The sequence below is a fragment of the Eleutherodactylus coqui genome, chromosome 1 (assembly GCF_035609145.1).
Source record: "Eleutherodactylus coqui strain aEleCoq1 chromosome 1, aEleCoq1.hap1, whole genome shotgun sequence".
Classification (NCBI taxonomy): Eukaryota; Metazoa; Chordata; class Amphibia; order Anura; family Eleutherodactylidae; genus Eleutherodactylus; species Eleutherodactylus coqui.
Genome location: NC_089837.1, coordinates 497,516,308 through 497,542,195, shown reverse-complemented (window position 1 = coordinate 497,542,195; position 25,888 = coordinate 497,516,308). Strand labels below are relative to the sequence as shown.

The 25,888-nt window shown below is 44.8% G+C and overlaps 1 protein-coding gene across 1 annotated transcript in view; it reads left to right on the top strand.

Moving 5' to 3' along the window:
- The first annotated feature begins 1,567 nt into the window (after positions 1 to 1,567).
- Positions 1,568 to 25,888, top strand: part of MTNR1B (melatonin receptor 1B) — a 174,406-nt gene continuing 150,085 nt past the window's right edge. Inside the window, exon 1 of the mRNA XM_066594091.1 lies at positions 1,568 to 1,757. Within this exon, the coding sequence (XP_066450188.1) occupies positions 1,568 to 1,757 (190 nt within the window). The remainder of the gene's footprint in view (positions 1,758 to 25,888) is intronic.

Here is a 25,888-nt window from a genome sequence, read left to right as displayed (position 1 = left end):
GCTGCAGGACATAAAAACACTATATAGGCTGATCACTAAGAGGTTAAGTGTGGACTGGGAATGGTGAGGGTACTAACTCTTAGGGGTAGGACCTGCACCTATCAGACTACTTTATCCTCTGGATATCCCATAACTGTCTGGGATGAGAACACTGCCTTAAAGGGCTGATGCCAAGAAACAAAGTTACCCCTATCCACAAGATAGGGGATAACTTTATAATCATGGGGATCTGACTGCTGGGATCTTCACCAACCTCAGAAATTAGGGTCCTGAAGGTCCCATCATGAATGCAGCTGCTCTAGTGCATGCATGCCTTACCTCCATTCATTTCAGAGGTCTCATACTGCAATTTCAAGTATGAAAATGAATGGCGCAGCAGCGTGCCTGAGCAACCTCTGCTCCATTCATGCAAGACCCTTTGGGATCCCTGTTCTCAAGATCAGTGGGGGTCCAAGCGGTCAGACCCTCACTGACCATAAAGTTATCCCCTATCCTGTGGAAAGGGGTAGCATTAGATCTTGTTACAACCAGTTTCAAAGGGTATTTCCAAAATTGACTTTTAACAGCTATACATAGGATAAGGGATAAAGGTCTGATTGGTGGGGGTCTCACCGATCCCGAGAATGCAGGACCGGTGTCCCATCTCCACTTCATTGCACCCACCTGCAGCAACATGGACATTGAATGGGGTGATGGTGGCAAATGCACAGTGCTATTTGATCCATTTTAATGGGTCTCTTCTATCCCTGGCAGTCCCATTGAAGCTGAATGGAGCAGCACCGCACATGCGTGACCTTCACTCCATGCAATGTCCTCCTCACTGCCAGAGGTTACAATGAGCCTTCATTGAGAAGACGAGGGGTACATGGGACCCCCATTCTCAGGATTGATGAGTGAGACCCCCACCTACCAAAGTTTTATCACCTCCACAGTGAATAGGTGATTAAAGTCAATTTTGGGAATACCCTTTAAGACCTTGCACCAGTTTTGCAGCCCCTTCTATTAATGTCTTCTTGTAGCGGAGGTCCCTTCAGCTCTGCTAAATCTGTATGTCTTACCTCCATGCAGGTAGAAAAAGATATGACTTGTGAATCCCAACTTTAGATCTAGAGAAGATGCAGCAGAGCTGGGTTTGTCGGTGATTACATAACTCAGCAGGATTAGTCACAGCACCACCTGACATACTCTGCTCTGCTACACCTGCTTTGTGATTGCCATTCCCCATCTCCCCTCCTCCTGGTCACGTTGGAGCCCCTTGAGTCTCCTTGCTGTCATCCTCGTCGTCTTGCCGCTGACTTTTGATGATTGTACACTTTGCTGTCCATTATTAGCCCCTGAATACTAACAGCAGGAGCCTCCCCCCTCCCCAGCTCGTCAGCTGATCACTTAAACATGTGCCCCCTCTCCCCGGCCATGGTTACCTCGCTGGTGAGCGCCAGGATCCTGCTACCTGTTCACACTCGGCACAGGTGGGGAGCCGCAGAAGTTGGCTGTTTGCGCCCGTTTAGCGCTCTGCGCGCAGTCCGGGGCATGTGAGATGAGAGGGAAGGCAGGGAAAGCGCTAGAGATGCTCCACAATGCGTCCTTCCCCCGGAACTGCTGCGCTCTGGAGCGGGGAGAGGCGCTGGCGGCGCCCCGGGCTGCCTGGCTGGTGACGGCGCTGTCCAGCGTGCTGATCCTCACCACCGTGGTGGACATCCTGGGCAGCCTGCTGGTCATCATCTCCGTGCTGAAGAACAGGAAGCTGAGGAATGCAGGTGAGATACGGCGTATCAGCCCTGCCGGCAGGGTATGCATGTCCGCTGCTCTATAATGCCACTACTATATAATGTCACGTACCTGTGTGCAGCACTACTGCTTATTACACTGGCATACTAGATCTGTGTATACCACTACTATATAATGTCACCCCTGTGTAGAACATTAGTGCATCCTACCATACCTGTGTATAGTGGATACTACATATTACATTGGCATTACAGATCTGTGTATAACACTACTATATAATGTTACCAGTGTGTAGAACACTAGTGTATACTAACGTACCTGTGTACAGTGGATACTACATATTACACTGGCATTGCAGATCTGTGTATAACACTACTATATAATGTCACCCCTGTGTAGAACACTGGTGTATACTACCATACCTGTGTAGAACACTACTGAAAACTACATATTACACTGGCATTGGAGATCTGTGTAGAACACTACCATATAATGTCCCCCCTGTGTAGAACACTAGTGTATACTACCATACCTGTGTATAGCACTAATGAATACTATAAATTATGCTGGCATTAGAGATCCATGTATAAAACTACTATATAATGTCACCCCTGTGTATAACACTAGTGTATACTACTGTACCTGTGTATAGCAATACTGGATACTATATACCACACTGGCATTGCAGATCTGTGTATAAAACTACTATATAATGTCAACCTGTGTATAACACTAGTGTGTACTACCATACTTGTGTAGAACACTACTATATAATGTCAGCTCTGTGTATAACAGTGTATCACCCCTGTGTTTAGCACCAGTCTGTACTACCATACCTGCGTGTAAGGCTACTTGATACTAAGTATTACACTGTCATTCCAGATCAGTGCATAACACTACTCTATACTAACATATCTGTGTATGACACTGCTCTGTGATATCACCCCTGTGTATAGCACTACTTTGTGATATTATCCCTATGTATAGCACTACTGTAAACTACCAGTTCTGTGGGTAATGGGTAATATTACCCATGTGTATACCAGCAGTGTATACTACCATATCTGTGTATAACACTACTCTGTGATATCACTCCTGTAACACTAGTGTATGTACTACTATATATGCATATAACACTACTCTGCCATGCCATATCTGTATATAATATTATACTAATGCTACCATTATACTATTATACCATACTGCACTACCATATCTGTGTATAACAGTCTATATTACCATATCTCTGTATAGCACCAGTCTATACTCCCATATATGCGTATTTAAACAGCACTTCACTACCATATCTGTGTATTACACTACTGTGTAATCTCACCCCTGTGTATAACACTAGTCTGCATTACAAAATCTGTGCATAACTCTAGAAAGCCATATCTGTATATTACACTACTCTATACTACCATATATTTATATTACACTACTCTGCCATACCAGACCTGTTTATAACATTACACTGTAGCATCATATCTGTGTGTATCACATCAGTCTGTCATATCATTTCTGTATGACATTAGTCTATAATCATCTCTGCATATAACACAAATCTTCAATATTTTGTATGCGTATAACACTACTGTCACATCATATATGTGTATACCACCAGTCTATGTCATAGCACACCATCTGTAATACCACCCCTGTGTATAACACTAGTCTTTAATAATCTCTGTATAAAACACTACTCTGCCATATCTACAGTATGTATACCACCAGTCTATAATATCACCTGTATATGACACTACTCTGTAATATCACCCCTGTGTACAATGCAACACCTGGTTGTAATGGTCTCTGTGAATAACATAAGTTTATAATATCTTCTATATACAACACCAATTTGTTATATAACTGCTGTATATAACACTAGTCCCTAATATCCTCTGTTTATAACACTAGTCTGTAACATTTTCTGTATACATGTATAACACTAATCCTTCTGTATATAACACTAGTCTGTATTATCTAATGTGTACAAGACATCTGTCATATAACCCCTGTATATAACACTAGTACCTAATATCTGTGTAGTCAACTAGTCTGTAACATTTTTTGTATACATGTATAACACTTCTCCATAATATTCCCTGTATATGAGACTAGCCTGTATTATGTACTGTGTCCAACAATAATCTGAAGCATAACCCCTGTTTATAACACTAGTCTTTAATGTTCTTAGTGGAAAATACTAGTCTGTAACATCTTCTGTATATATCACTAGTCTGTAATAGCACATGTTTAATACATTATTCCATAATATCATCTGTATATAATACTACTACTCTTCTGTATATCCCACTATTCCATAATATCTCCTGTATATAATACTAGTCTGTAAAATATTCAGTATATAACAATATTCTGCATATAGCACATATCTGTGATACTACCTCATGTTATACAACTATTCTGTGTATTAAGGCAGGGATTATATAATAATGCTGGAGCTATAAGACATGTGAGATAAGGCAGGAGCCAAGGAAGAAGACAGGCATTAGGTGTATTCAGTGTAACCTGTAGAGCCAGGGGTATGTTTATGGCAGGGATTATATGTTGGGGTAAACGCTGTGTATTATAGCATATACTATGTATTAAAATAGGAACTATGTATGTGATGAGACAGAGACTAAAGTTCTATGAGTTCCTTCAAGTGTTTTAGCATCTCCTAAGACAGGGGCTGTATTCTAAGGAAGCAATAACGTCTTGTCTTGTCTTGCTACCTGGCTACAGTGCAGTATCACTAGCGCAACTTATTTTATTCTGCAAACACAGTATATAGATAAACAATCGTCATCACTAGTAGTAATTGCAGTAGTAGCATTAGTGGTGGTAGTAGTAGTATCAGTGGTAGAAGTAGTAGTAGCATTAGTGGTGGCGGTAGTAATATTAGTGGTAAAAGTAGTAGTCGTATTAGGGCTGGTAGTAGTACTAGTACTGTAGTAGCAACAGTATTAGGGGTGGTAGTAACAGCAGTAGTAGTATCGGTGGTGGTAGCAGTAGTAGTATTCCAGTAGTTGGTAGTAGTAGCAGCAGTAGTATTAGTGGTGATAGTAATAGTAGAAGCAGATATATTAGTGGTGGTAGTAGTAGTAGCAGTAGTATTAATACTGGTAATAGCAGCAGTAGTAGTATCAGTGGTGGTAGTAGTAGTAGAAGCATCAGTAGCATTAGTGGTGGTAGTAGTAGCATTAGTAGCATTAGCAGTGGTAATAGTACTAGTAGTAGCAGCAGTAGTATTAGTGGTGGTAGTAGTAGCAGTATTAGTGGTGGTAGTAGCAGCAGCAGTAGTATTAGTGGTGGTAGTAACAGCAGTAGTAGTATTAGTGGTGGTAGTAGCAGGAGTAGTATTAGTAGTGCTAGTAGTAGTAGTATTACTGGTGCTAATAGTAATAGTACCAGTAGTATTAGTGGTGGTAGAAGCAGCAGTAGTATTAGTAGTGGTAGTAGTAGTAAATGTAGGGGTATTAGTGTTGGCAGTAGCAGCAGTAGTCTTAGTAGTGGTAGTAGTAGCAGTAGTAGCAGAAGTAGTAGTATTAGTGGTGGTAGTAGCAGCAGTAGTAGTATTAATAGTGCTAATAGTAGTATCATCAGTAGTAGTAGCAGCAGCAAAAATAGTAGTATTTTTTCAGTAGTATTAGTGTTTTCAGTAGCAGCAGTAGTATTATTAGTAGCAGCAGTAGTAGTATTAATGGTGGTAGTAGTAGCAGCAGCAGTATTAGTAGTGCTAGTAGTAGAAGTATTACTGGTGCTAATAGTAGTGGTACTAGTAGTATTAGTGGTAGTAACAGCAATAGTATTATTAGTAGTGGTAGTAGTAGTAGCAGAAGTAGAAGTATTAGTGTTGGCAGTAGCAGCAGTAGTATTTTTAGCAGTGGTAGTAGTAGTAGTATTAGAGGTGGTAGTAGTAGCAGCAGTAGTAGTAGGGGTGGTAGTAGCAGCAGTAGTATTAGTGTTGGTAGTAGTAGCATCAGTAGTATTAGTAGTGGTAATAGCACTAGTAATAGCAGCAGTAGTTTTAGTGGTGGTAGTAGCAGCAGTAGCAGTATTAGTGGTGGTAGTAGTAGCAGGAGTAGTATTAGTTAGTGGCGGTAGTAACAGCAGTAGTAGTATTAGTGGTGGTAGTAGCAGCAGTAGTATTAGTAGTGCTAGTAGTAGTAGTATTACTGGTGTTAATAGTAATAGTATCAGTAGAATTAGTGGTGGTAAAAGCAGCAGTAGTATTAGTAGTGGTAGTAGTAGTAGATGTAGTAGTATTAGTGTTGGCAGTAGCAGCAGCAGAAGAAGTAGTAGTATTTTTTCAGTAGTAGTAGTGTTTTCAGTAGCAGCAGTAGTATTAGTAGTATTAGCAGAAGTAGTAGTATTAATGGTGGTAGTAGTAGCAGCAGTAGTATTAGTAGTGCTAGTAGTAGAAGTATTACTGGTGCTAATAGTAGTGGTACCAGTAGTATTAGTGGTAGTAGCAGCAGTAGTATTATTAGTAGTGGTAGTAGTAGTATTAGAGGTAGTAGTAGTAGCAGAAGTAGAAGTATTAGTGTTGGCAGTAGCAGCAGTAGTATTTTTAGTAGTGGTAGTAGTAGTATTAGAGGTAGTAGTAGTAGCAGAAGTAGAAGTATTAGTGTTGGCAGTAGCAGCAGTAGTATTTTTAGTAGTGGTAGTAGTAGTATTAGAGGTAGTAGTAGTAGCAGCAGTAGTAGTAGGGGTGGTAGTAGCAGCGGTAGTATTAGTGGTGGTAGTAGCAGCAGTACTATTGGTAGTAGCCGTAGCAGCAGTAGTAGTATTAATAGTGCTAATAGTAGTATCATCAGTAGTAGTAGCAGCAGCAGAAGTAGTAGTATTAGTGTTTTCAGTAGCAGCAGTAGTATAATTAGTAGCAGCAGTAGTAGTATTGGTGGTGGTAGTAGCAGCAGTAGTATTAGTAGCAGTAGTAGTATTAGTGGTGGTCATAGCAGCAGTAGTATTTTTAGTAGTGGTAGTAGTAGTAAAAGTATTAGTGGTGGTAATAGTAGTAATAATATTCTCACTATTGACCTCGCAGTTATGTAACCATGGTATAAACATTTCATAAAACCACTTCCAAATATTTACAGACCATCTCATAGCCAAACTATTAACCCATTAACCCCACAATTAACCCATCGTTGAGCTCCAATTCCCCGAGATGATTGTCGTGTAATGTATCCTGTGAGATGTGATCTCACTGATCCGGAGATAGCAATGTTTGTTTCCTTATGGGCTGATACATAGATGATGTCCTTGCAGATTAGGATTCATGTCTCATTCATAAATTGCCAGTGATATCGGAGATATCAGCCCCCGGGAGCTCCATGTGTGCTTACTGAGCCCTTGTATCTTATATTACATAACATTACATTATGTATTCAAGTCAGGAACAAAGTGTTGGATGATTGAGTTTGTAGTAAATAGGATGTTTGGAATGTTTATATTACAACAAATGGATCTTTTTGATTTGCTATTTTAACCCCTTCAGGCTTACTGTAATAGTACAGTCAGTGCATCACACCATGTATCATTATATAACTGCAGCTACAGGGAAATATATCCATGACTTATACGGAGTGCAGTGAAGAAGCCGGATCCAGCGCGATATCTCAATACTGGTGTGTTATATTGAAAGAACAATAGCGTACTTGAATAGGAAAGCATGGATGCTCTACATGATGGTATGGTGCATGGGCCCCGGAACACATTGTGGCCCCTGTAAGAGATAATGTAAAACCCAATTGCAAAGTTGAAGAGTAGCATGTGAGCAGCAAAAACCCACTTTCCACGTCTCTCTAAGGCTGCCTTCACGTGGACAATAAATTTGCGCGATTCTTGCATGATGTCAGAGTGAGTAAAAAAGCAGAATTATGAAACTAATGATCTTCAATGGTTTCCTTCACATTAGCGATTTCTTCACTGATGCGATGTTGCGGGGGGAAAAAAATCGCAACATGCTCTATCTTTGTGCGATATCCGATTTTTTTTTATATCCCATGTTTCCCTATGGAGCCTCATCTTTATCTTGAGAATAAAGCATCTCTGACACTCAAATATCGCAGGAACAGAGACACAATTTTTTCGCAATTTTTGGCGGCAAAATCGCGACCGCCTATGAGAAACTAGCCTTAGTCCTGTGGGACCTCTGCTATGACTGAAGTAAGAAAAGCGTACTCAAAGTGGCCTCCTTCAGCTACGATAGGGGGATCGTCCAGGAAGTCATCCGTCTTGGAGATTCAGATACCGATCTGCATTGAGAGTCCCTGGAATGACCATAGATCCAACAAGATGCGGAAAGCGGATTTCTGCTTCTCACACGCTAATCTTCAACTTTGCAGTTGGGTTTTACTCTCTATCTCTTATAGGGGCCACAAGACAAAATTGGAATCCGTGTTCTGGGGTCGCTAGGTGTCATGGCAAACCCCTTTAAAAAGAAGATGTAGCAGAGCCGAGTTAGCGAATTTAGCACAGATAAGATTGTCATTATCATGGTGATATCACAATGTGACTGCATTTACGCAGGACTGCAAATATCTAAAAAAAAAGTACCTTAGAGTGTAAACAGATATGCATGAAATGCCGTCATTTTGCGCACGGGAAATTCCCACATGCATAAGGCAGAGGATAAAACCCTTTAATTTCCATGGGTTCATTCGCCCTTTTTTTTGTTGCGCTCATTTTTAACCTACCCTATCTTGTGCGTGTTTGCGCACCAAGGAGCCCCATAGAGGACTATGGGAGGTGCGCAAACATGCACATCTGCCCGCGCAGGTATGCGCTAAATATAACGCATACCCACAATCACCGGCACCTTATTAGGCTAATTAGCCTTTTAAATCGGGATGGGGTGATTCACCTGCCCGTGTGAATGAGCGGTGCCTGCGCAAATGCGCTCTACATTTGCGCAGGTACGAGCGTATTAAGTTACATGCTTGTCTGTCAGAGCTCTTCCGTAGGAGAACTGTCGAGCACGTAAGCGCCCAACAGCTGTCACAATAATGATTGCTCCTGCACTTTCCCACTTTCGGCCGTCCGCTTCCATTCACAGTAAACAGGCAGTTTAAAGATTGAATGACTCCTGTTTACAGCGAGTGAGAACTTACTCGCTAGTCGCTCTGCTTCAGGCCTCTTTCACATGACCATATGCGTTTTTACACTCGCGGATCACGTCATTAAATCACTTGGAAGAAAGATGGCCGCGATAAAGCCCCGATCTTAATTAGCGTTTTCTCATCTATTCACTCGAGCGGCGTAACCGTAAAAAAAATATGCTGCAGCGCAGAAAACCCTCGGTCGGCAGAAATCCTTGGACTGACTGCTAATGGTTAACTAGAGGCGGCTGTCTTTTATCCCCGGCGTTGGACGCAGCTAAACTCCCTTTTTTTCAGCTCCCTCAGAAGTGTATGGGAGCTTCCAGCGTATCGCAGCAAAAGATAGGACAAGACCTATGTTTGGACGCAGCATATGAAATCCAGCGCCGTTTTCGGTTGCTGATGTCTTATTTTTCTGAGCGCAAGCTTTATATGCGCCCAAAAATCGCTCATCTGAATGAATACCTCAGAATCCGATGCTTGAGATGGGCGTGATTTTTGAACGCAGCTAATATACGGGCATGTGAATTGCGATTCCGCGATCGCTGTCCACGTGGACGATCTGCGGGCATAGAAAGGCATGTAGTTTCGAAGTTTCTTTCACACATGCGTATTCCGCGAGCGGAAGGAAAATCATAGCATGTTTTATTTTAGCGCGGATCCCGCACGGACTGGCTCTATTGATGCCTATGGGTGTGTGCGACCCAGAGCCCATGCGCAATTAACAGTGCATATAGGCGGAGGAATCGCTCACAACCCACTAGGAGACCGGGTAGAAAAGCCAGAATTCCGGCTGGAGGAGAGAGAGTTTCTGATGTCACTTCCTGCTTGCGAGTTTTCTTCCAAACGGACGATATGCTGTCCATATATATACATCCATGCGGAAAACCACACACAACCAATCGCAATTTGTTTCCATGATCACTCACACATCTTCAAACACAGATATCCGCAAGTGGAATCCGACCCATTCCGGTGACCAGTGAGCTGAAACAAAGTGAATAGCGACCACTGAGCGCGTTCTCCGTCCGCGGCTGCGTGGACACGGGATAGCGATCGTCCAACATGGCTGTTCCCAGTGATTATTTGCCTTATAATCACCCCTTCAGCTTATTATTAAGTGATCGCTCTTCTGAAGGAACAGCCTTATGACAAACCCAGCTCTGCTACATCTGTATCTACCGTAGCTGAGCCTGGAATATTTCAGCCCGGTTTTGCTGGATTTGCAGCACTTGCAGTGATATTCCGGCACGCAGGTGTTCTGCTTCCCCGGAGCCGCGATAAGAATCTATGTTTTATTAAATAATACACCGTGTTTGATATTCCAGCGGAGCGCGGCGGCTGCGTGTTAATTAAAATCTGCAGATGTAAAAAGGTTTCTCCTTAACGGCCCCTTCACACGAGCGGATGTGTGTTTGCGTGCCCCTTAGGGCTTAAGCAGATGGGCGTGTTTTAGTACCGTTATGCGTCCGTAATTTTTCCATAGTTTTGTTAACCCCATGTGTGAGAACGATCGGCAGGACCTACCTTTACGATTTTTTCTCCTAAACTTGCTTGCACTATTGTGAAGTTTCAATAATCCGAAGAAAACAAAACAGTTCATGCGGTAATACGTTCCATAACCGCGAGCGTATTAGCGTTACAGTGTGACATGCGCACAAGTGCTCCATTCATTTCAATGGGACAGCGAGAGATAGCCAAGTTCAAGCTGTCTCCGAGGGGCAGTCCCATTGAAATTTATTTGCATCTGCCATTCTATTAATTCCTGGACGCACCAGACCCCCCTTCTCAGAATCCGGAGCAACCAAACCACCACCAATTTCAAAGTTATTCGCTACCCTTTAAACAGGAGATAACTATTGGCCCAACCCCTAAGGAACTGATTATGTTATATGTATCAGGGAACAATGCATTAGGGCTCAGTCACACGAGTGTTTTGTGTTGCGCATGCTTTTTGCGTTTGCGATCCGCATCTAGTAGAACTAATGCTTTTCAAAAGCAGCAAATGTCCGATTTTTACCTGCGCAAAAAATTTGCATTGGTAAAAAATAGGACAGCGAATTGCAAAACGCAACTAACTGCGGCATCAGGATTCCTTGGATGAGAAACCCCTGTATGCTGTCACATCCAGCGGTCTCACCTTGAGGTCAATGGGGCAGCACTGACAACATATAGAGAAGATTGCAATCCTCTGGCACAGCTGTGGCTGAGGAATTCTTCATCTCCGCGGGGAGTCCTCTCATCGCTGAACACAGTGCTGTCACAGTGTTCAGTGACAAAGGGAATCCCTGCGGGGGATAAGGAATCCCCCGCTACAGCTGTTACAGCTGTGATACAGGAGCGCGATGTTCTCCCATTGCTTTCAATAGGGCCAGCACTTCTGCAGCCCCATTGAAAGCAATGGGCTGCCGACGACCCCAGTGATTTTTGGGGAAAGTCTTTTAATATAAGCTCTTCCCTAAAAATAATTCCTAGGGCCTGCTGCTAAAAGGTCTGTGTCTGATTGGCTAAGCACTCAGCCAATTACAGGCAGCGCTCAGCCATTCATTGAATGACAGCTGAACGCTGCCTGTGATTAGTCCCTGCACTCAGCCAATCAGAGGCAGCGCTCAGCCATTCATTGAATTCAATGGGATAGCATTGCGATCCTTCCACGGCTGTGACAGCTGCGACAGGGGAATTCTTCATCCCCGCGAAGAGTCCCCTTGTCACTAAACACTGACAGTGCTGTCATAGTGTTCAGTGATGAGGGGGCTCCCCGTGGAGTTGAAGAAATCCTCGGCCACAGCTGTCACAGCCATGGCAGAGGATTGCGGTCTTCTCTGTACGTTGTCAATGGGGCCGCCTCTGGTCCCATTGACCACAAGGTGAAACCCCTGGATGTGACAGCATCCAGGAGTTTCGCATTCAAGGTATCCGCTGCTGCAGCTGTCACAGCCGCTGCAGGGGGTAACGATGGCACCGCACTTCATGAGTGAATCTTGAACGCACCGAAGTGTGACTATTTTTAACCGTTACGCCTGCTTTGGTCACACGATTTTTTGTCGCATGCGTTTTGCGCTTTTCATGCAAGTAAATGTGCAGCAAAAAATGCTTGTCTGACTGAGCCCTTACTGTGTAGTAATAATAATAATAATAATCTTTATTTGTATAGCGCCAACTTATTCCGCAGCGCTTAGTGTAGTAGAAGTCTACATACTAGCATGTTCGGCCAGCAATAGTTGATCACCAGTGGTCCCTGGGGATAGGACTCACATCGATCAGCTGATTCCTGAACCATACAAAGTCCATGTTTTTAGCTCCATACACACTGTAGTGGTGCAGAATGGTATTGCAGGCATGCTTCTCCTTCAAGAGAATGGGAACTTTGCTTGCAGTACCATTCTGGCCACTGCAGTGTGTACGGAGCTGTGTGCTTCCATCAACAAATCGGCTCCATGCATTCTTGCAGCAGCATGGCAATCAACTGGTTGGCTAGGGTCAACCCCTGCCACTTAACTATTGATAATATGTCCTAAATATGGGTCACCAATATTTCAGTCGAGGAAATCCCTTATTATTTCAGTTACATTGTAAAATGACTTGACGCGTTTCAAGCCGCACTGATCCATATTGTAGTTATTGAAGAATATGCGAAGTATAAACTTGTATTAGAAATAGAACAAATAAACTTATCTTTGAGATATTTTGTTCTGCTCACCCAACACTTACAGAGTTTTCCGCTCGAATACTACGTATTCTCAGGGTAGGTCGTCAATAGTTGATTGGCCAATCAGCCGATCGGGCACCTACAGTCAGCACCATAATACACAGGGATCGGAGCGGATAGCTCCAACCTGTGGGTAGTAACTGGCACTGGTAATTACAGGCACAGCTGTCATTGGCTTTAATGAGAGCTGCAATTATGAGCTCCGGCTACTAAGCAGGGGTCGGAGCTCTTTGTATTGCGGCGGACCCCAGACGATCAACTATTGATGGCCTATCCTGAGGATACATCATTATTAGTTTGGTGGTCCCTACTGGGCCATTTTTTAATGTGAACTATGCTAACATCATCCATGATGATGTGAATAATAGACAAATTAGGCTGAGATCACACAAGTGTTTCTTGTTCCATTTTTCTGTTCCATCCAAAATGCAGAAAAACCCAAACCAAAGAGATGCATTAAAAACTCCATTCATTTCATTGGGACACATCTTGTCCCAGTTTCCTTTCATTCCCATCCCAAAAAGAATAGACTGAAGTTCAATACCTTTTCGTTTCCATTATTTTTGTACTCAGTGGGGGTGGACATAAATTAAATGTTATGCTTGCATTGGTTTTTCGACAGTCAGTACTTGTTAGAAGGGTCACTTGCTGGCACCGTCCGGCAAAAAGTTGTTATCTGTGGGCAAGCCTGTTACAGTTCATGGCTACCAGCAGTTGTGGCACATGTCCTATCCTATTCTCCTGCAAATGCCTAGCTCCAGCATCTGGTCAGTCACTGTCAGTGGCCTGGAGGGTACCTACACATGCCTGCATCACGTACCTTGGAAAGTCTTCCCCTACCAATCATGAGCTATCTTTGGTTATATCAGGTACTTTTCCCCTATGAAGGGTGCTTTAGTTTGTGGACTTTTGGTCCAGCGTAAGGTGCTATCTAGTGTATTCTAATTTCCCGGTTCCTAACTTCGGCTACCCCTGACCCGGCTTGTTCTACTGACCATACTTCTGTCTGCAGCTTGCCCCGACCTCTGCTGTAACTTGCAGAATCTGTTCTGTGTGTCCTGACCTCCAACTTGTTCCTCGTTCTGAAGTTGCTCTGTCTGCCCTGATCTGGACTGTCTGACTACGCTCCTGTTCACACCCTCCAGGTACCACTCCTTGGTCTAAAGCAGCATCAGCTTCCACATAACTGGAATCACTTTCAGAGTAACAGCAGCAGCAAAGCCCATATCCCTGATGGTGGGGTTAAAGGCTGAAGACTGGGGTACCTCAGTTGTCGCTTCTGGATTTGGCCCTAAGTCACATCTGCTGACCCTGACAAAGCCTATCAGTTTGCCTGCAGCTCCTCCACAGGAGAGATGAAGTATTGCACAGACCTATTCACATCAATAGGTTGCCTGTGTAATATAGGACAGGACGGGTCCTCCCGAGTACGAGGCACTCTTTGTAATCAATTACTTTTTTTATTGCTTTTTTTTGGTGGGTGTGAGGGCAAATATAATTTGTTGTTTGATGTTTTTTTATTTATCTTTTCGGATAAAAGAAGGAAAACTAGCAATTTTGCCAGTGTTTTTGTAGCTTTTCATGCCATAAACATAGTTTGTTATCTTTTTTCCATGGGTCATTACAATTGCGTAATGACCTATATCTTTCTTTTAATGAGAAATTGAGTTTTTTTTTGTTTTTTTTTTACATCCACTAGATGTACCATTATGTCCAACACAACGAGAAAAACACAATGAGGATGTAATGGTGCTGTACATCCTTGAGCGAGAAGAGGTTAATGGAAGCTGTGAACTTGAGTTTGATATACTAGGAAACTTCCAGGTTTAGAGTGGTTTCTATGTATTTCAGCATCAGTGGACTTGATAGTCGCCAGATTATCAAATATTCTGGGATTGTGGAGAAGAAAGTTAATTGTAAAAATCCATTGAATAGCGCTTTTATTAGAGCTTTTGACCCTTTTACGATTGGACCTTCATGTATGGAAATCAAACCCATGACCCCGGAGTGCAGCAAAAAATCACATAACAAGCTTTCCGTGGATCAGTTTCAGTGTGAATTCAGACTAAAGAGGAAAATCCAGTGATCTGAGTGACTTCCAACAAGGTCTAGTCATCGGTGCTAGACTAGCCGGGGGGGGGGGGGGTTCTTGTATAACAGCGTGGAGAGTATACAGAGAATGGTGTGATTGAGAAAGAACATCCAGTAGGATCCTTTGGATAAATAACTTGTCGATAAAAGGGGTCAGAAGAGGATGTCAAGAATTGTTCTGATGAACAGAAAGTACACATATAAGCATACTAGCTGATATACCCGGCTTCGCCCGAGTTAATTTGGTGCTGGTGTTTATCTGGTGTTCACACGGAAAATCATATGAAGTCGTCGTTACTTTAGAGATTCCAGGAAAAAAATATGTTCACCATTTTGCATAGTTCTCTGCGTTACCCAGGAAACACCACGTGGAGGAAACCACGCGACATTTCCTTTATATAAAATGACATCAGGAAGTGAGAGAATTAGATTCCGTACGTAAAATTTGGACGCTAATTCTTTTGCGCTATAATTAAATAATTGAGTTGGGACCCATTAACTTTTCCTATTTATGACATAATCAATGCCCTTGCCAAATTTCAAGTTTCTATGACATTGGGAAGTGAGAGAATTAGATTCCGTACGTAAAATTTGGACGCTAGTTCTTTTGCGCTTAAAATTGAATAATCGAGTTGGGACCCCTTTACTTTTCCTATTTTGGACATAATCTATGCTCGTGCCAAATTTCATGTTTCTACGACATAGGGAAGTTGGAGAATTACTGGCGAGTCAGTCAGTCAGTGAGTCAGTGAGGGCTTTCGTCTTTGTATATATAGATTGCAACCAAATACAACGATGGTGCTCTTATAATATGTCCAAAAGCACAACCATTGCTCCTTAGCATGAACAGGCTATAAGAGCAGATGGGCAGGTCCAGAGCCATTCTGTCTAAGAGAAACAGAAAGGGCGAAAAAGCACAAAAATTGTATCACCAAGCAGTGGAGAAATATTGTCTGGTCAGATGGATCAAGATTTATGTTGCACCGCGCTAATGGGAGGTCATAATTTACCACAAGCAGCAGGAACCAATGACCCCTTCCTGTCATGCTGGTGGAGTAATGATGTGGGGAAGGTTTCTTGGCACATTCTAGGTCCTTTCTGCAGATCTAAAGGCCAAAGAAAATGCACTACTGGATGGGGAGGGGGGTCTCTAATGAAATGACCATTCAGTGAATAGAACCATCAGGAAGACAGTACAAACTTAACTATTGATTCCCTGATTAAGCTAGGCTTCTACTAGCTATACATGTGGGGTCTCTGGTTCCCACTCCTCATTTTCACTCTGTGCAGTACTCCATATGCCTGAACTCGAGCGCTAGGAAGACAACACACCGTTTGACGATCCCGGTCTTTATGGCAGATTGCTCTGTCTATCCCCCTTATAATTGAATCCTCCACCACTAGGACCTGTCTAGCCTGCCCTGCACTCCCGTTATTACTGGAGCAGTCGTCTCCTTGGTGGTCAGAGAGTATTTCATGCTGCTGCAGTGCTAACCCTGTAATGGCACCCCCTCATATGCCAACTTTGCAAATTTCTTGGGGTGGGCAAGGAGGCATACAGGATCTCTGTGCTATCTTACGGTATATTTCTCTACATTTGCTGTAACTGAGCCTCTAGTTTGTGCAAACTCGTACGCTATTGAAGTTGGCATCCCAGATGATCCCATAAATGTTCTGTCGGTGATAAATCTGGTGACCGGCAGCCAGGTAGGTGTGACAATGTGGTGGAGACATTCCTGTGACCCCTTGTGTGTGCGGCCGAGCATTATCCTGCTGCCTCTTGGAAGCCACCATGAGAGGAACACATGTGGCTGCAGGATGTCCTGAACATATCGCTGAGCTGCCATTGTCCCTCATATCACTACTAAGGGGGACCGACAGTTCTGTTGCACCAGACCGAATGTCCTTCAGCCGAGCTCCTGGAAATGGTTCTGTCAGACACAGGGGTGTAACGATGGTGCCACCTGTCTCTGGATGGCAGACAACAGGACGACTGGAGCTGCTCATGCTTCTCAGACAATCAGATGCTCCTCTCTACTGGTGATCTGTAGGGGGCATCCTGAGGCCAGTCACTTTGCGTGTCCTCACACATCCACGGGTCCCAACACCTCCTAACAGTCTGGTCAGACGATCTTCTCTACTGGTGATCTGTCTGGGGGGCCTGAGCCCGATCATCTTGTGTGCCCTCATACATCCACTGGTCCCAACACCTTCTGACAGTCTGGTCAGACACTCCTCTCTACTGGTGGTCTGTAGGGGGTGTCCTGAGCCCGGTCTCTTTGTGTGCCCTCGCACATTCTCTGGTCCCAACATCTCCTAACCATCTGGTCAGACGATCCTCTCTACTGGTGATCTGTCTGGGGGGCCTGAGCCCGATCATCTTGTGTGCCCTCATACATCCACTGGTCCCAACACCTTCTGACAGTCTGGTCAGATGCTTCTCTCTACTGGTGGTCTGTCGGGGGCGTCCTGAGCCTGGTCTCTTTGTGTGCCATCACACATCCACTGGTCCCAACACCCCCTAACAGTCTTGTCAGATGCTCCTCTATACTGGTGGTCTGTAGGGGGCATCCTTAGCCCAGTCACCTTGTGTGCCCTCACACATCCACTGGTCCCAACACCTCCTAACAGTCTGGTCAGACACTCCTCTCCACTGGTGGTCTGTAGGGGGTGTCCTGAGCCCGGTCTCTTTGTGTGCCCTCGCACATTCTCTGGTCCCAACATCTCCTAACCATCTGGTCAGACGATCCTCTCTACTGGTGATCTGTCCCGGGGGGTCCTAAGCCTGGCCACTCTGTGTGCCCTCATGCACTGGTCCCAACACCTCCTAACAGTCTTGTCAGATGCTCCTCTCTACTGGTGGTCTGTAGGAGGCGTCTTGAGCCTGGTCACCTTGTATGCCCTCACACATCCACTGGTCCCAACAACTCCTAACAGTCTGGTCAGACACTCCTCTCTACTGGTGGTCTGTAGAGGGTGTCCTGAACCCGGTCTCCTTGTGTGCCCTCACACATCCACTGGTCCCAACACCTCCTAACAGTGCGGTCAGAATGGTTGGTGGGGGACAATTTATCAATACGACCATCCAGCTTCTCACATCCCAATAATGCGCCCCTCTCAGACTCTGGGGTGATATCTCTTCTCTGCGTCGTAGAGGGGTCTAGTGGCCAACAAGCGCTACAAGCGGAAGAGGAGGTCACTACACACAAGGAGCCTCCGAGAGCCTCTTAAAGGCCAAGAAAGGAACCACTTCTAGGGCCTCAGGTGACAAGACCGTCCATCTAATCACCACAACTCTCATCATTTACAGATCTGCCTGAGATGGAACCGCAGGACGAGTTATACAGCAAAATGACAACTTCTTCTAGGGGCGTGATTGTTTGTGACAAAGTGTATTTACGTCTCAATAAAGTATGTACCTTTTAGCCTACTTATTGTTCTTGGTGCGGCTCACATATTGCATGCATTTCCTTCGTCTTTGATGTGGGTTGGTTCGGGCAGTAGTCACGTCTTTTGTGGTTTTGCTGCTATTTTTTTTACCTAACTGTAATTTAAAATCTGCTGCTATCTGAGAATTTTCTTAATCGGTCTTCTATGCTTATTAGATTGCAGTTCTGTGCTGTAAACAAGTGCCAGATTATCGGACCGACTTATCTTAAACTCCTGATGTGTCCATAGACATTAATGGGCATGCTAGAAGAGATAATTCTATTAAATTCATCCTGCGGCGTTAATCCAGAAGAAGCTAATACAGGCCGTATGAGGCAGAAGCCAATTTTGGTGGGAGGAAAAAAATCCTTTCCGACTCCAAATATAGCAATCAGAATAAATCCGTGGATCAACGAGCAACAAGAACACACACTGTAACTTGTGAGATGATTGTTTTTTAAGGAAGGCTTCTAGTCCTCTTGAATTTTTTTAAGCACATTAACCCCTTAAGGTTCAAGCAGAGTAAATTTATTATGACGATTTATTCCTGGCTGATATTAAAGCTCCTGCTCCTGCAGTGTAGCAGGAACAGGTCAGTTCCTCAGCTGTTAATGACAGCCAAGGACACGGAGGAGAAGATAGAAGTAATTTGTGACTGCCTCTGCCTTCTCCTTTACAGGTGCATGGCGATCACTTAACTAAGGCAGAGCTGCAGGGTCCTTGCGACCCAGATCAGCTTTATTAGTGACTATTGTCACTACAGGGGGATGTACCTGAGGCTCCTATGGATGCTGCTTCTATAGATAACCCAGCTACAGGGAGAAAGTGTATAATAAAAAATTATGTGACTGACCCCCAGAGGTCTTATATGACGTCATAGGGGATATAGATGTTAAAAAAGTAGTAACAAAAATTGAAATCAACATGAGCCATCCCTGCAGTTACAAGTGCCGGCCACTGCACAGAGGTCGGAGCAGAGACTTCCGCTGCTTCCGTTCCAACCCCTGTGTAATTGCAGCGCTGTCAGCGGGCGCACAGTCAGCTGATCGTCATGGTCCCTAGAGGCGGACCCCAGCCGATCAATAGTATTCTCCCTGGAAAAGGTCCTTTAAAATTGTTGCATTATTGTTCTATTCTATTTCTGTGTTTTTACTAAATATCATAAATTCAGGTTTTCCATTTGCTACATCATATCATGAATCCTGCGTTGCTCTACAACTCGTGACAGATGCACACTGTGCATTAGTATGCATTTGTTACAACCGCTCGGCACACTAACACGCCATGCCTCCGCATGGCACGCATGCGTGTCCATTTAAAACCGCAAACACATTACACTAATTTGCAAGAACCAATTGCATCTCTCCAGGCCAAGATGGAAGGACCCCTGTCCCTTAGTAATCAGGAAAAGTGGGGAACTCCTGCCTAAAAGCAGGGTAATCGTCTTGATAAGGTTGGCCCCACTGTCTTCATCTCAGACCTGGCTATCCCTGATTAGGGACCTGGAGAGATGCAGCACTCAGGACACGACACTGTTCACATACACTGAGCACAGAACAGGACTGCACATAAAGCACCTGCACAGACATACCCCACAGGTCACTCTTCACACCAACACACATGGTTATGCATACAACATATAACAGGATCCCCACCCAGAGCTCACATGCATACAGATGGCAAACCATAGCCCGTCTACACCAGGGGGAATAGAGAGTCAGCCACCATGCTAACTTAGGGAACAGTGTCAGGCATCATCCATCTGACACCCACACAAGACATAAGACGTTTGGAAGCCGCACCTGTCATAGGGAAGGGAAGAGGGGTCTGCATATGATACAGACAAGGGCTACAGGTGTCCAGACCATCTTTAGGGAAGGAGAGAGGGACACTAACAGATAAGCATGCAAAACACCAGCTCTCAGTGGGATAAAGACAGAGGTACAAGGAAGCACTAAAATGACTAGCAATCTCTCACAAGTGGTATTTACCTGCCACAGACCAGGGGGATTGGCTGGTGGAGAATACCATACCCAGCCAGCTCAAGGTGTGCACAAGGAAACCTGCACAACCACAGGTCCCAGATGCACAACCTTAATAGTATAATTAGTCTAAGACACTACATGCTGCTTTGATTGGCCAGTTCTGGCCATGTGAGTTGTGCTGGCCAATCAAAAAAGTGTGTAGTGTCTTAGACTACCAATGAATACTAATGCACAGTGTGTATCAGATAGTCAGAGAAGTCGTCTTTGTTGCCCAGGACAGGAGGCTTCCTTTTAACATCTCATGATCTTATTTCCTTTTGCAGCAGCTGCCTGGCACTAATTGCAATAGCTCAGTTTTGCTGTCTACTCACTACACGTGCATTTATTCTTCTACAACCTGTTTAGGGTAATAGGCAATCACAGACCGCCATGCTGTGCATTCCCACTGCTCTCACTTGCCGCCTATCAGTAGAGTAAAACCAATATATTAGGCAGCTGCTTCCTATGATGTTTCCTATTACGGGTATATTATACTGCTTCATTCACCGAGGTTGGATTTTTTTGTGACTTGCGACTCGCACCCTGACTCCATTAACTTCAATGACTGTGTAAGGCTGCAGGGCTACAGAGCAATCTTTGGTCATGCAGCTTCTTTCGCCATGTAGTCCTAGTCTAAGGGCCTGCACAGGTAGGTGAACCTCAGGGAAGAGGTGTTAGGACTGCTTGTCATGATAGTTAGGGCTCTTTCACACGAGCGCATAAGCGGCGCATTTTTTACGGGCGACCGATATGTGGGCGAATATATGGCTCGTAAAAGCGGCAAACTGTGAAAAATGGAACATACGTGACCGAAATGCGTGCCAACGCATATACATTGGGCAAAAAGATAGTTCTGGAACTATGTGTTGGCCAATATACGCTGGCGGGTGCCATAGACGCCTATGGGAGCAGGGAAAAAAGGGAGCGCGAGGCTGCGAAAAGTTTGCAGGTGCCTCTATGTAGTCATTAGAAGTCATGCAGTGGAATAAAGCTGAGCGAGGGTTTTGGGGGGTGCGAGGTATTTTTTTCGCTAAAAACCACGCTCAATAGTCGTGTGAATGGGCGAGAAAATGCTAATTACCCTGACGGAAAAACGTCCTTTCACACGATTTTACGGCACGGCCAGAAAGTGTAAAGACGCATATGCTTGTATAATATTATGTACTTATCTGACGTGCGTTTCTCTTTGACTGGACTGACTACGGCTCCTTTTAGACGAGCCAATTCACGTTTGAACGAGCGAATTAATGAGTGACGTCACCGCTAACTCATTCGCTCGTGCACGCTGTTTATCGTTCAGAGTCGCTCAGTCTCTCACATTTGCTGTATGAGTGATGAGAAGGACCGAATGAGCGCTGGTTCAACCAAACGATAAGCGAACAATGATTTTTATGCCTGCAGAAAATGACCGGCAAACAAAAAGTGAACTATTCTTGTTCGTTTGTGTCGTCGTTGGCTCGCGTTTACACCGAATAATTATCCTTCACTTTCACTTGTTTGAAGGATTCCATCTAAAAACGGCCTCGGGGCTCCTGCAGGCGTAAAACACACAGAATAGAACCCATTGATTTTAATGGGTTCCCTCACATTCTGCGTCTCTGCACTCAATTTTTGCGCATACAAAAATTTACACGACATGATCTTTTTGTGCACGGTTGCGCACCTAAGACACCATAGAAGCCTATAGATCTGCACGAAATCACACACTGAACCGCGCGATTTTGTGGGGAAGTCAATAACATCCGCGACTAGTTTGGCTGCACAGCCTGTTCAATCATGGTGCGGGTGTGTCTGTCCCGCACCAATGTGAACGGTCCCGGCAACGCAGAAAAGTCCATTAGAATGCACAGATGCACGAGCGATAGCGCTCACTTCACAGCGCAGTTACATCACGCTATCGTGAGTGTATCCCTGTACCACCATGCAGGTCTGTGGATCCATTAGAGGAACTGTTGTTACACATTAGACTCTGCAGTGCTACAATGTAGCAGAGTTGTACAATGTAGACGACCGCTATGATAAACGTCACTTTGTGAACGCTGCAGGTGAGGATGCCGAGTTCCCTGAGCCACCCTGTGAACCTGTCGCTGGCCTACAAGGCCTTGGCGTAGTCGGCAGGATGGGTCAGATGATGGGAGTGACTGTTAGGCCTCATTCGCATGGGCGATGCATTTTCGCAAAAGAACTGTTGTTTAGCAAGAACGTGGCGCCGTTTCATTGTTCCTCGCCCTCCCGTGTAACCCCAAGAGACAACCACTATGACACAGTAAATGCGACTTCATGAAAGTTCCGGCGACCGAGCGCAGCGTGGGATGGTACAGCTTCAGCGCAGCAAGTTGCAAGTTTTTGATGTTCGCTTCCTTTTGTGCAGGATTGCCCGTAAACTTCCCAAATTCTGCTCTGCTACATCTCTTTACTGCGTCATGATACGGAGATGAGCTGGGATAATGTAAGCTTGCCTGTAGTGCTATGGAAAAAGTCCACAGATGATGATATTGAGCTGAGCAAAATGTAGAACTCAGCTCTGCTCCATCAGATACAGTCAGCTCTGCTCCATCAGATACAGTCAGCTCTGCTACGTCAGATACACCCAGCTCTGCTCCATCAGATACACTCAGCTCTGCTCCATCAGATACAGTCAGCTCTGCTACGTCAGATACACTCAGCTCTGCTACGTCAGATACACTCAGCTCTGCTACATCAGTTATACTCAGCTCTGCTACATCAGATACATTCAGCTCTGCCCCCTCAGATATAGTCAGCTCTACTACATCAGATACGCTCAGCTTTGCTCCATCAGATACATTCAGCTCTGCTACATCTGATATACTCAGCTTTGCTCTATCAGATACACTCAGCTCTGCTCCATCAGATACACTCAGCTCGGCTTCATCAGATACACTCAGCTCTGCTCCTTCAGATACACCCAGCTCTACTCCATCAGATGCACTCAGCTCTGCTCCATCAGATACACTCAGCTCCTCTACATCAGATATACTCAGCTCTGCTACATCAGATACGCTCAGCTCTTCTACATCAGATATACTCAGCTCTGCTACATCAGATGCATCTCAGCTCTGCTCCCTCAGATATAGTCAGCTCTACTACATCAGATACACTCAGCTTTGCTCCATCAGATACATTCAGCTCTGCTACATCTGATATACTCAGCTTTGCTCTATCTGATATACTCAGCTTTGCTTCCTCAGATACAGCCAGCTTTGCTAGATCACATTCACTCAGCTCTGCTACATCTGATATACTCAGCTCTGCTCCATCACATTCACTCAGCTCTGCTCCATCTACAGCTCTCTTCCATCTTACAGACCACCAGCAAAAGTTTTTGGTCCCCAATTGAAAACCTGAAATAAGGTTCCTGCTGGCATCTGGCTGGGCAGCATTCCTGGGACTAATATGGGGGTCACTATCACTACTGGGGTCACAATGGGTCTCACTATTAGGGCTCATTCACACAGGTGTAAGCGCATTTCTGCCATATAAATACGCTGCATACAAGTGTGACCAAAACTCGCCTGCGTTATTCGCGGCAAGGTCTTTTTATGTGCGCAAATATACTGGCAAACTGGCTAATTGTAACGGTGCGCAGGTCTTCCGCATTCACTGCATATTTGCGCCCACTGAGTCACTTCAATGGCCTACTGTAATCCACACCAAACTAGTTCTTGCTGCGTATATTTTCACGCTAATACGCATGGCGTAAAAAAAATGTTCATTAAACGAACCTATTGAAATCAAAGGGTTCCATTCGCCGCGTCTTAAGCTCACAAAAATTGCGCACGTAATATGCTTCACAAATACACTCATGTGAACGAACTCTTACAATGCCATTGCAATCAGCCCTTTGAAGGCTAATGTGGCCCTCGGTGTAAATGAGTTTGACCCCCCGGAGGTGCACAAGTCTGCTGTAAACCTACAACCTTGCACTCTCATTAAAGTCAATGGGGTCACGATGCAATATTTGGTCACACAACCCCTATCATGGCCAAAATCGCGCCTCTCTTTTTGTGCCTGTGTAGCCCTGGCCTCACAATACGGGCGACGGATTATGTTCAGGACTCAGGTGTGATTGCCAGCTCTGCAAGCCAGATGGCAAACTCCGCTCTGCTACCCCTGAAAAACACTCAGCTCCATCCGTCGGTGTGTATCACAATACAAAATAACACAAGCGTCTTAATATCCCCAAACAGCAATTACTGCGAAGAATGGCAGTGCTTTCCCAACAACCCTGCATCAGCGTGAGAATCCGGGATGTTAACTAGTCGCGTCCCAATCCCCGCTCCCTAAGTGGCTTCTAAAAAATTTCGCATTTCTAAATTTTCTGCCAGTTTTTCGCCCACGCTCGGTTGTCAGTGATTTCATTGTTACTCAAGTAGATGTAGAAAAAAAAGCTGACATGCGGGTATGTATGTCTAGATAGGCACTCGGCACATGTACGTCCTGCGGGCAGCTTATTTACGAGGGCACTTAGATGCCATTCGCACCCGCTGCCGCTTACTGAACCAAATTGTGCAAAAGGCTTCAGCCGCTAATGATGAAAGCTTTATCAGCACTTGATGGGATATTTCGGTGTATTATGGATTACCTCGGGTGGCATTTAACGAGCGCCGCGATCTCTATTTATAGAACGTCAAGAGCGCTATAAGTGATCCTACAGTAACAGCGATGATTAACCCGACAACCAGACGTCACTCCCAATTTGGAACGGATGAAGCTGGAGCAAAGTAGCGCTTTCTATATAAGACGATTAATCCCGCGCAGCCGGGCCGAGCGCTCCTCCGCGATAAGCAGAAGGAAACCTATCATCTCATGTATCTCATACCTCGTGCGGCTGAGAACGCAGAGCGCGGAAGGAAAGCGGAATTACAGCCTCCGTCTACATGGACATATTCACGCGTGTAACACGCAGAGAATAGAACCCATTGATGTCGCATTTCTAGATTTCTATACTTTGCGCGCAAATTCGTAAAAATAGGAGAATATGCTTATTATTCTGCATATTTGCCCACCAAAGGTCCCCATAGAGGTTGATAATGAGACGCACGCAAAAGGACGTGCGGGCGCAAAAATAGCATTGGTCATTTGCCGCACAGAATGGGCACTGCATATTTGCACGTGCATCTATGTACATTTGGCGCACGTACGTTGTGCACAATTGCTCACGCAAAAAAAAACACACGCGATGCTCCAAGCCATTGAAATGGCCCAATAGTTTCTTAAGTTCGAAATGTTCTCTTTCCCTGCGCAAATGCGTGTAAAAATAGAGCATAGGGCTCTTTCACGTAAACATCGTTTTGGCGCTGAGTAGGTGCGTCAAAGATAAGCTCTTTTAAATGAACGATTTTTTGACTCATCAAAAAAATCGTGCATCAAAAGATTGGCGCGTTTTTTTTATGCCGCAATTTCTCAAAGTCCTATCTTTTGACAGCACAGCGCCGGCAGCTCCCATAGACTCCTATGAGAACCGGCCAGCAAAGGGACGGGAAGTGGCATACTCGCTAATAGGAGCCGTGACGCGCTTACGGCTGCGCCTCATTCACCCAATTTAACACTTTGGCGTGCTGTTTTAGCCTTAAAGCAATGCTCAAGTGAAAGAGCCCTGACTGCGTATTTTTTTTGCGTCCGCCCAATACGCGCGTGTTAACGAACCCATTGATATCAACGGGCTCTATTTTCTGCACATTGTGCACGCAAGTCAACGCACGTGAAAAATCGTCCATGTGGATCCGGACTGAGGGTTAGTCACAGGAACGTATGCAGAAATATGCGCGCCCGTACGG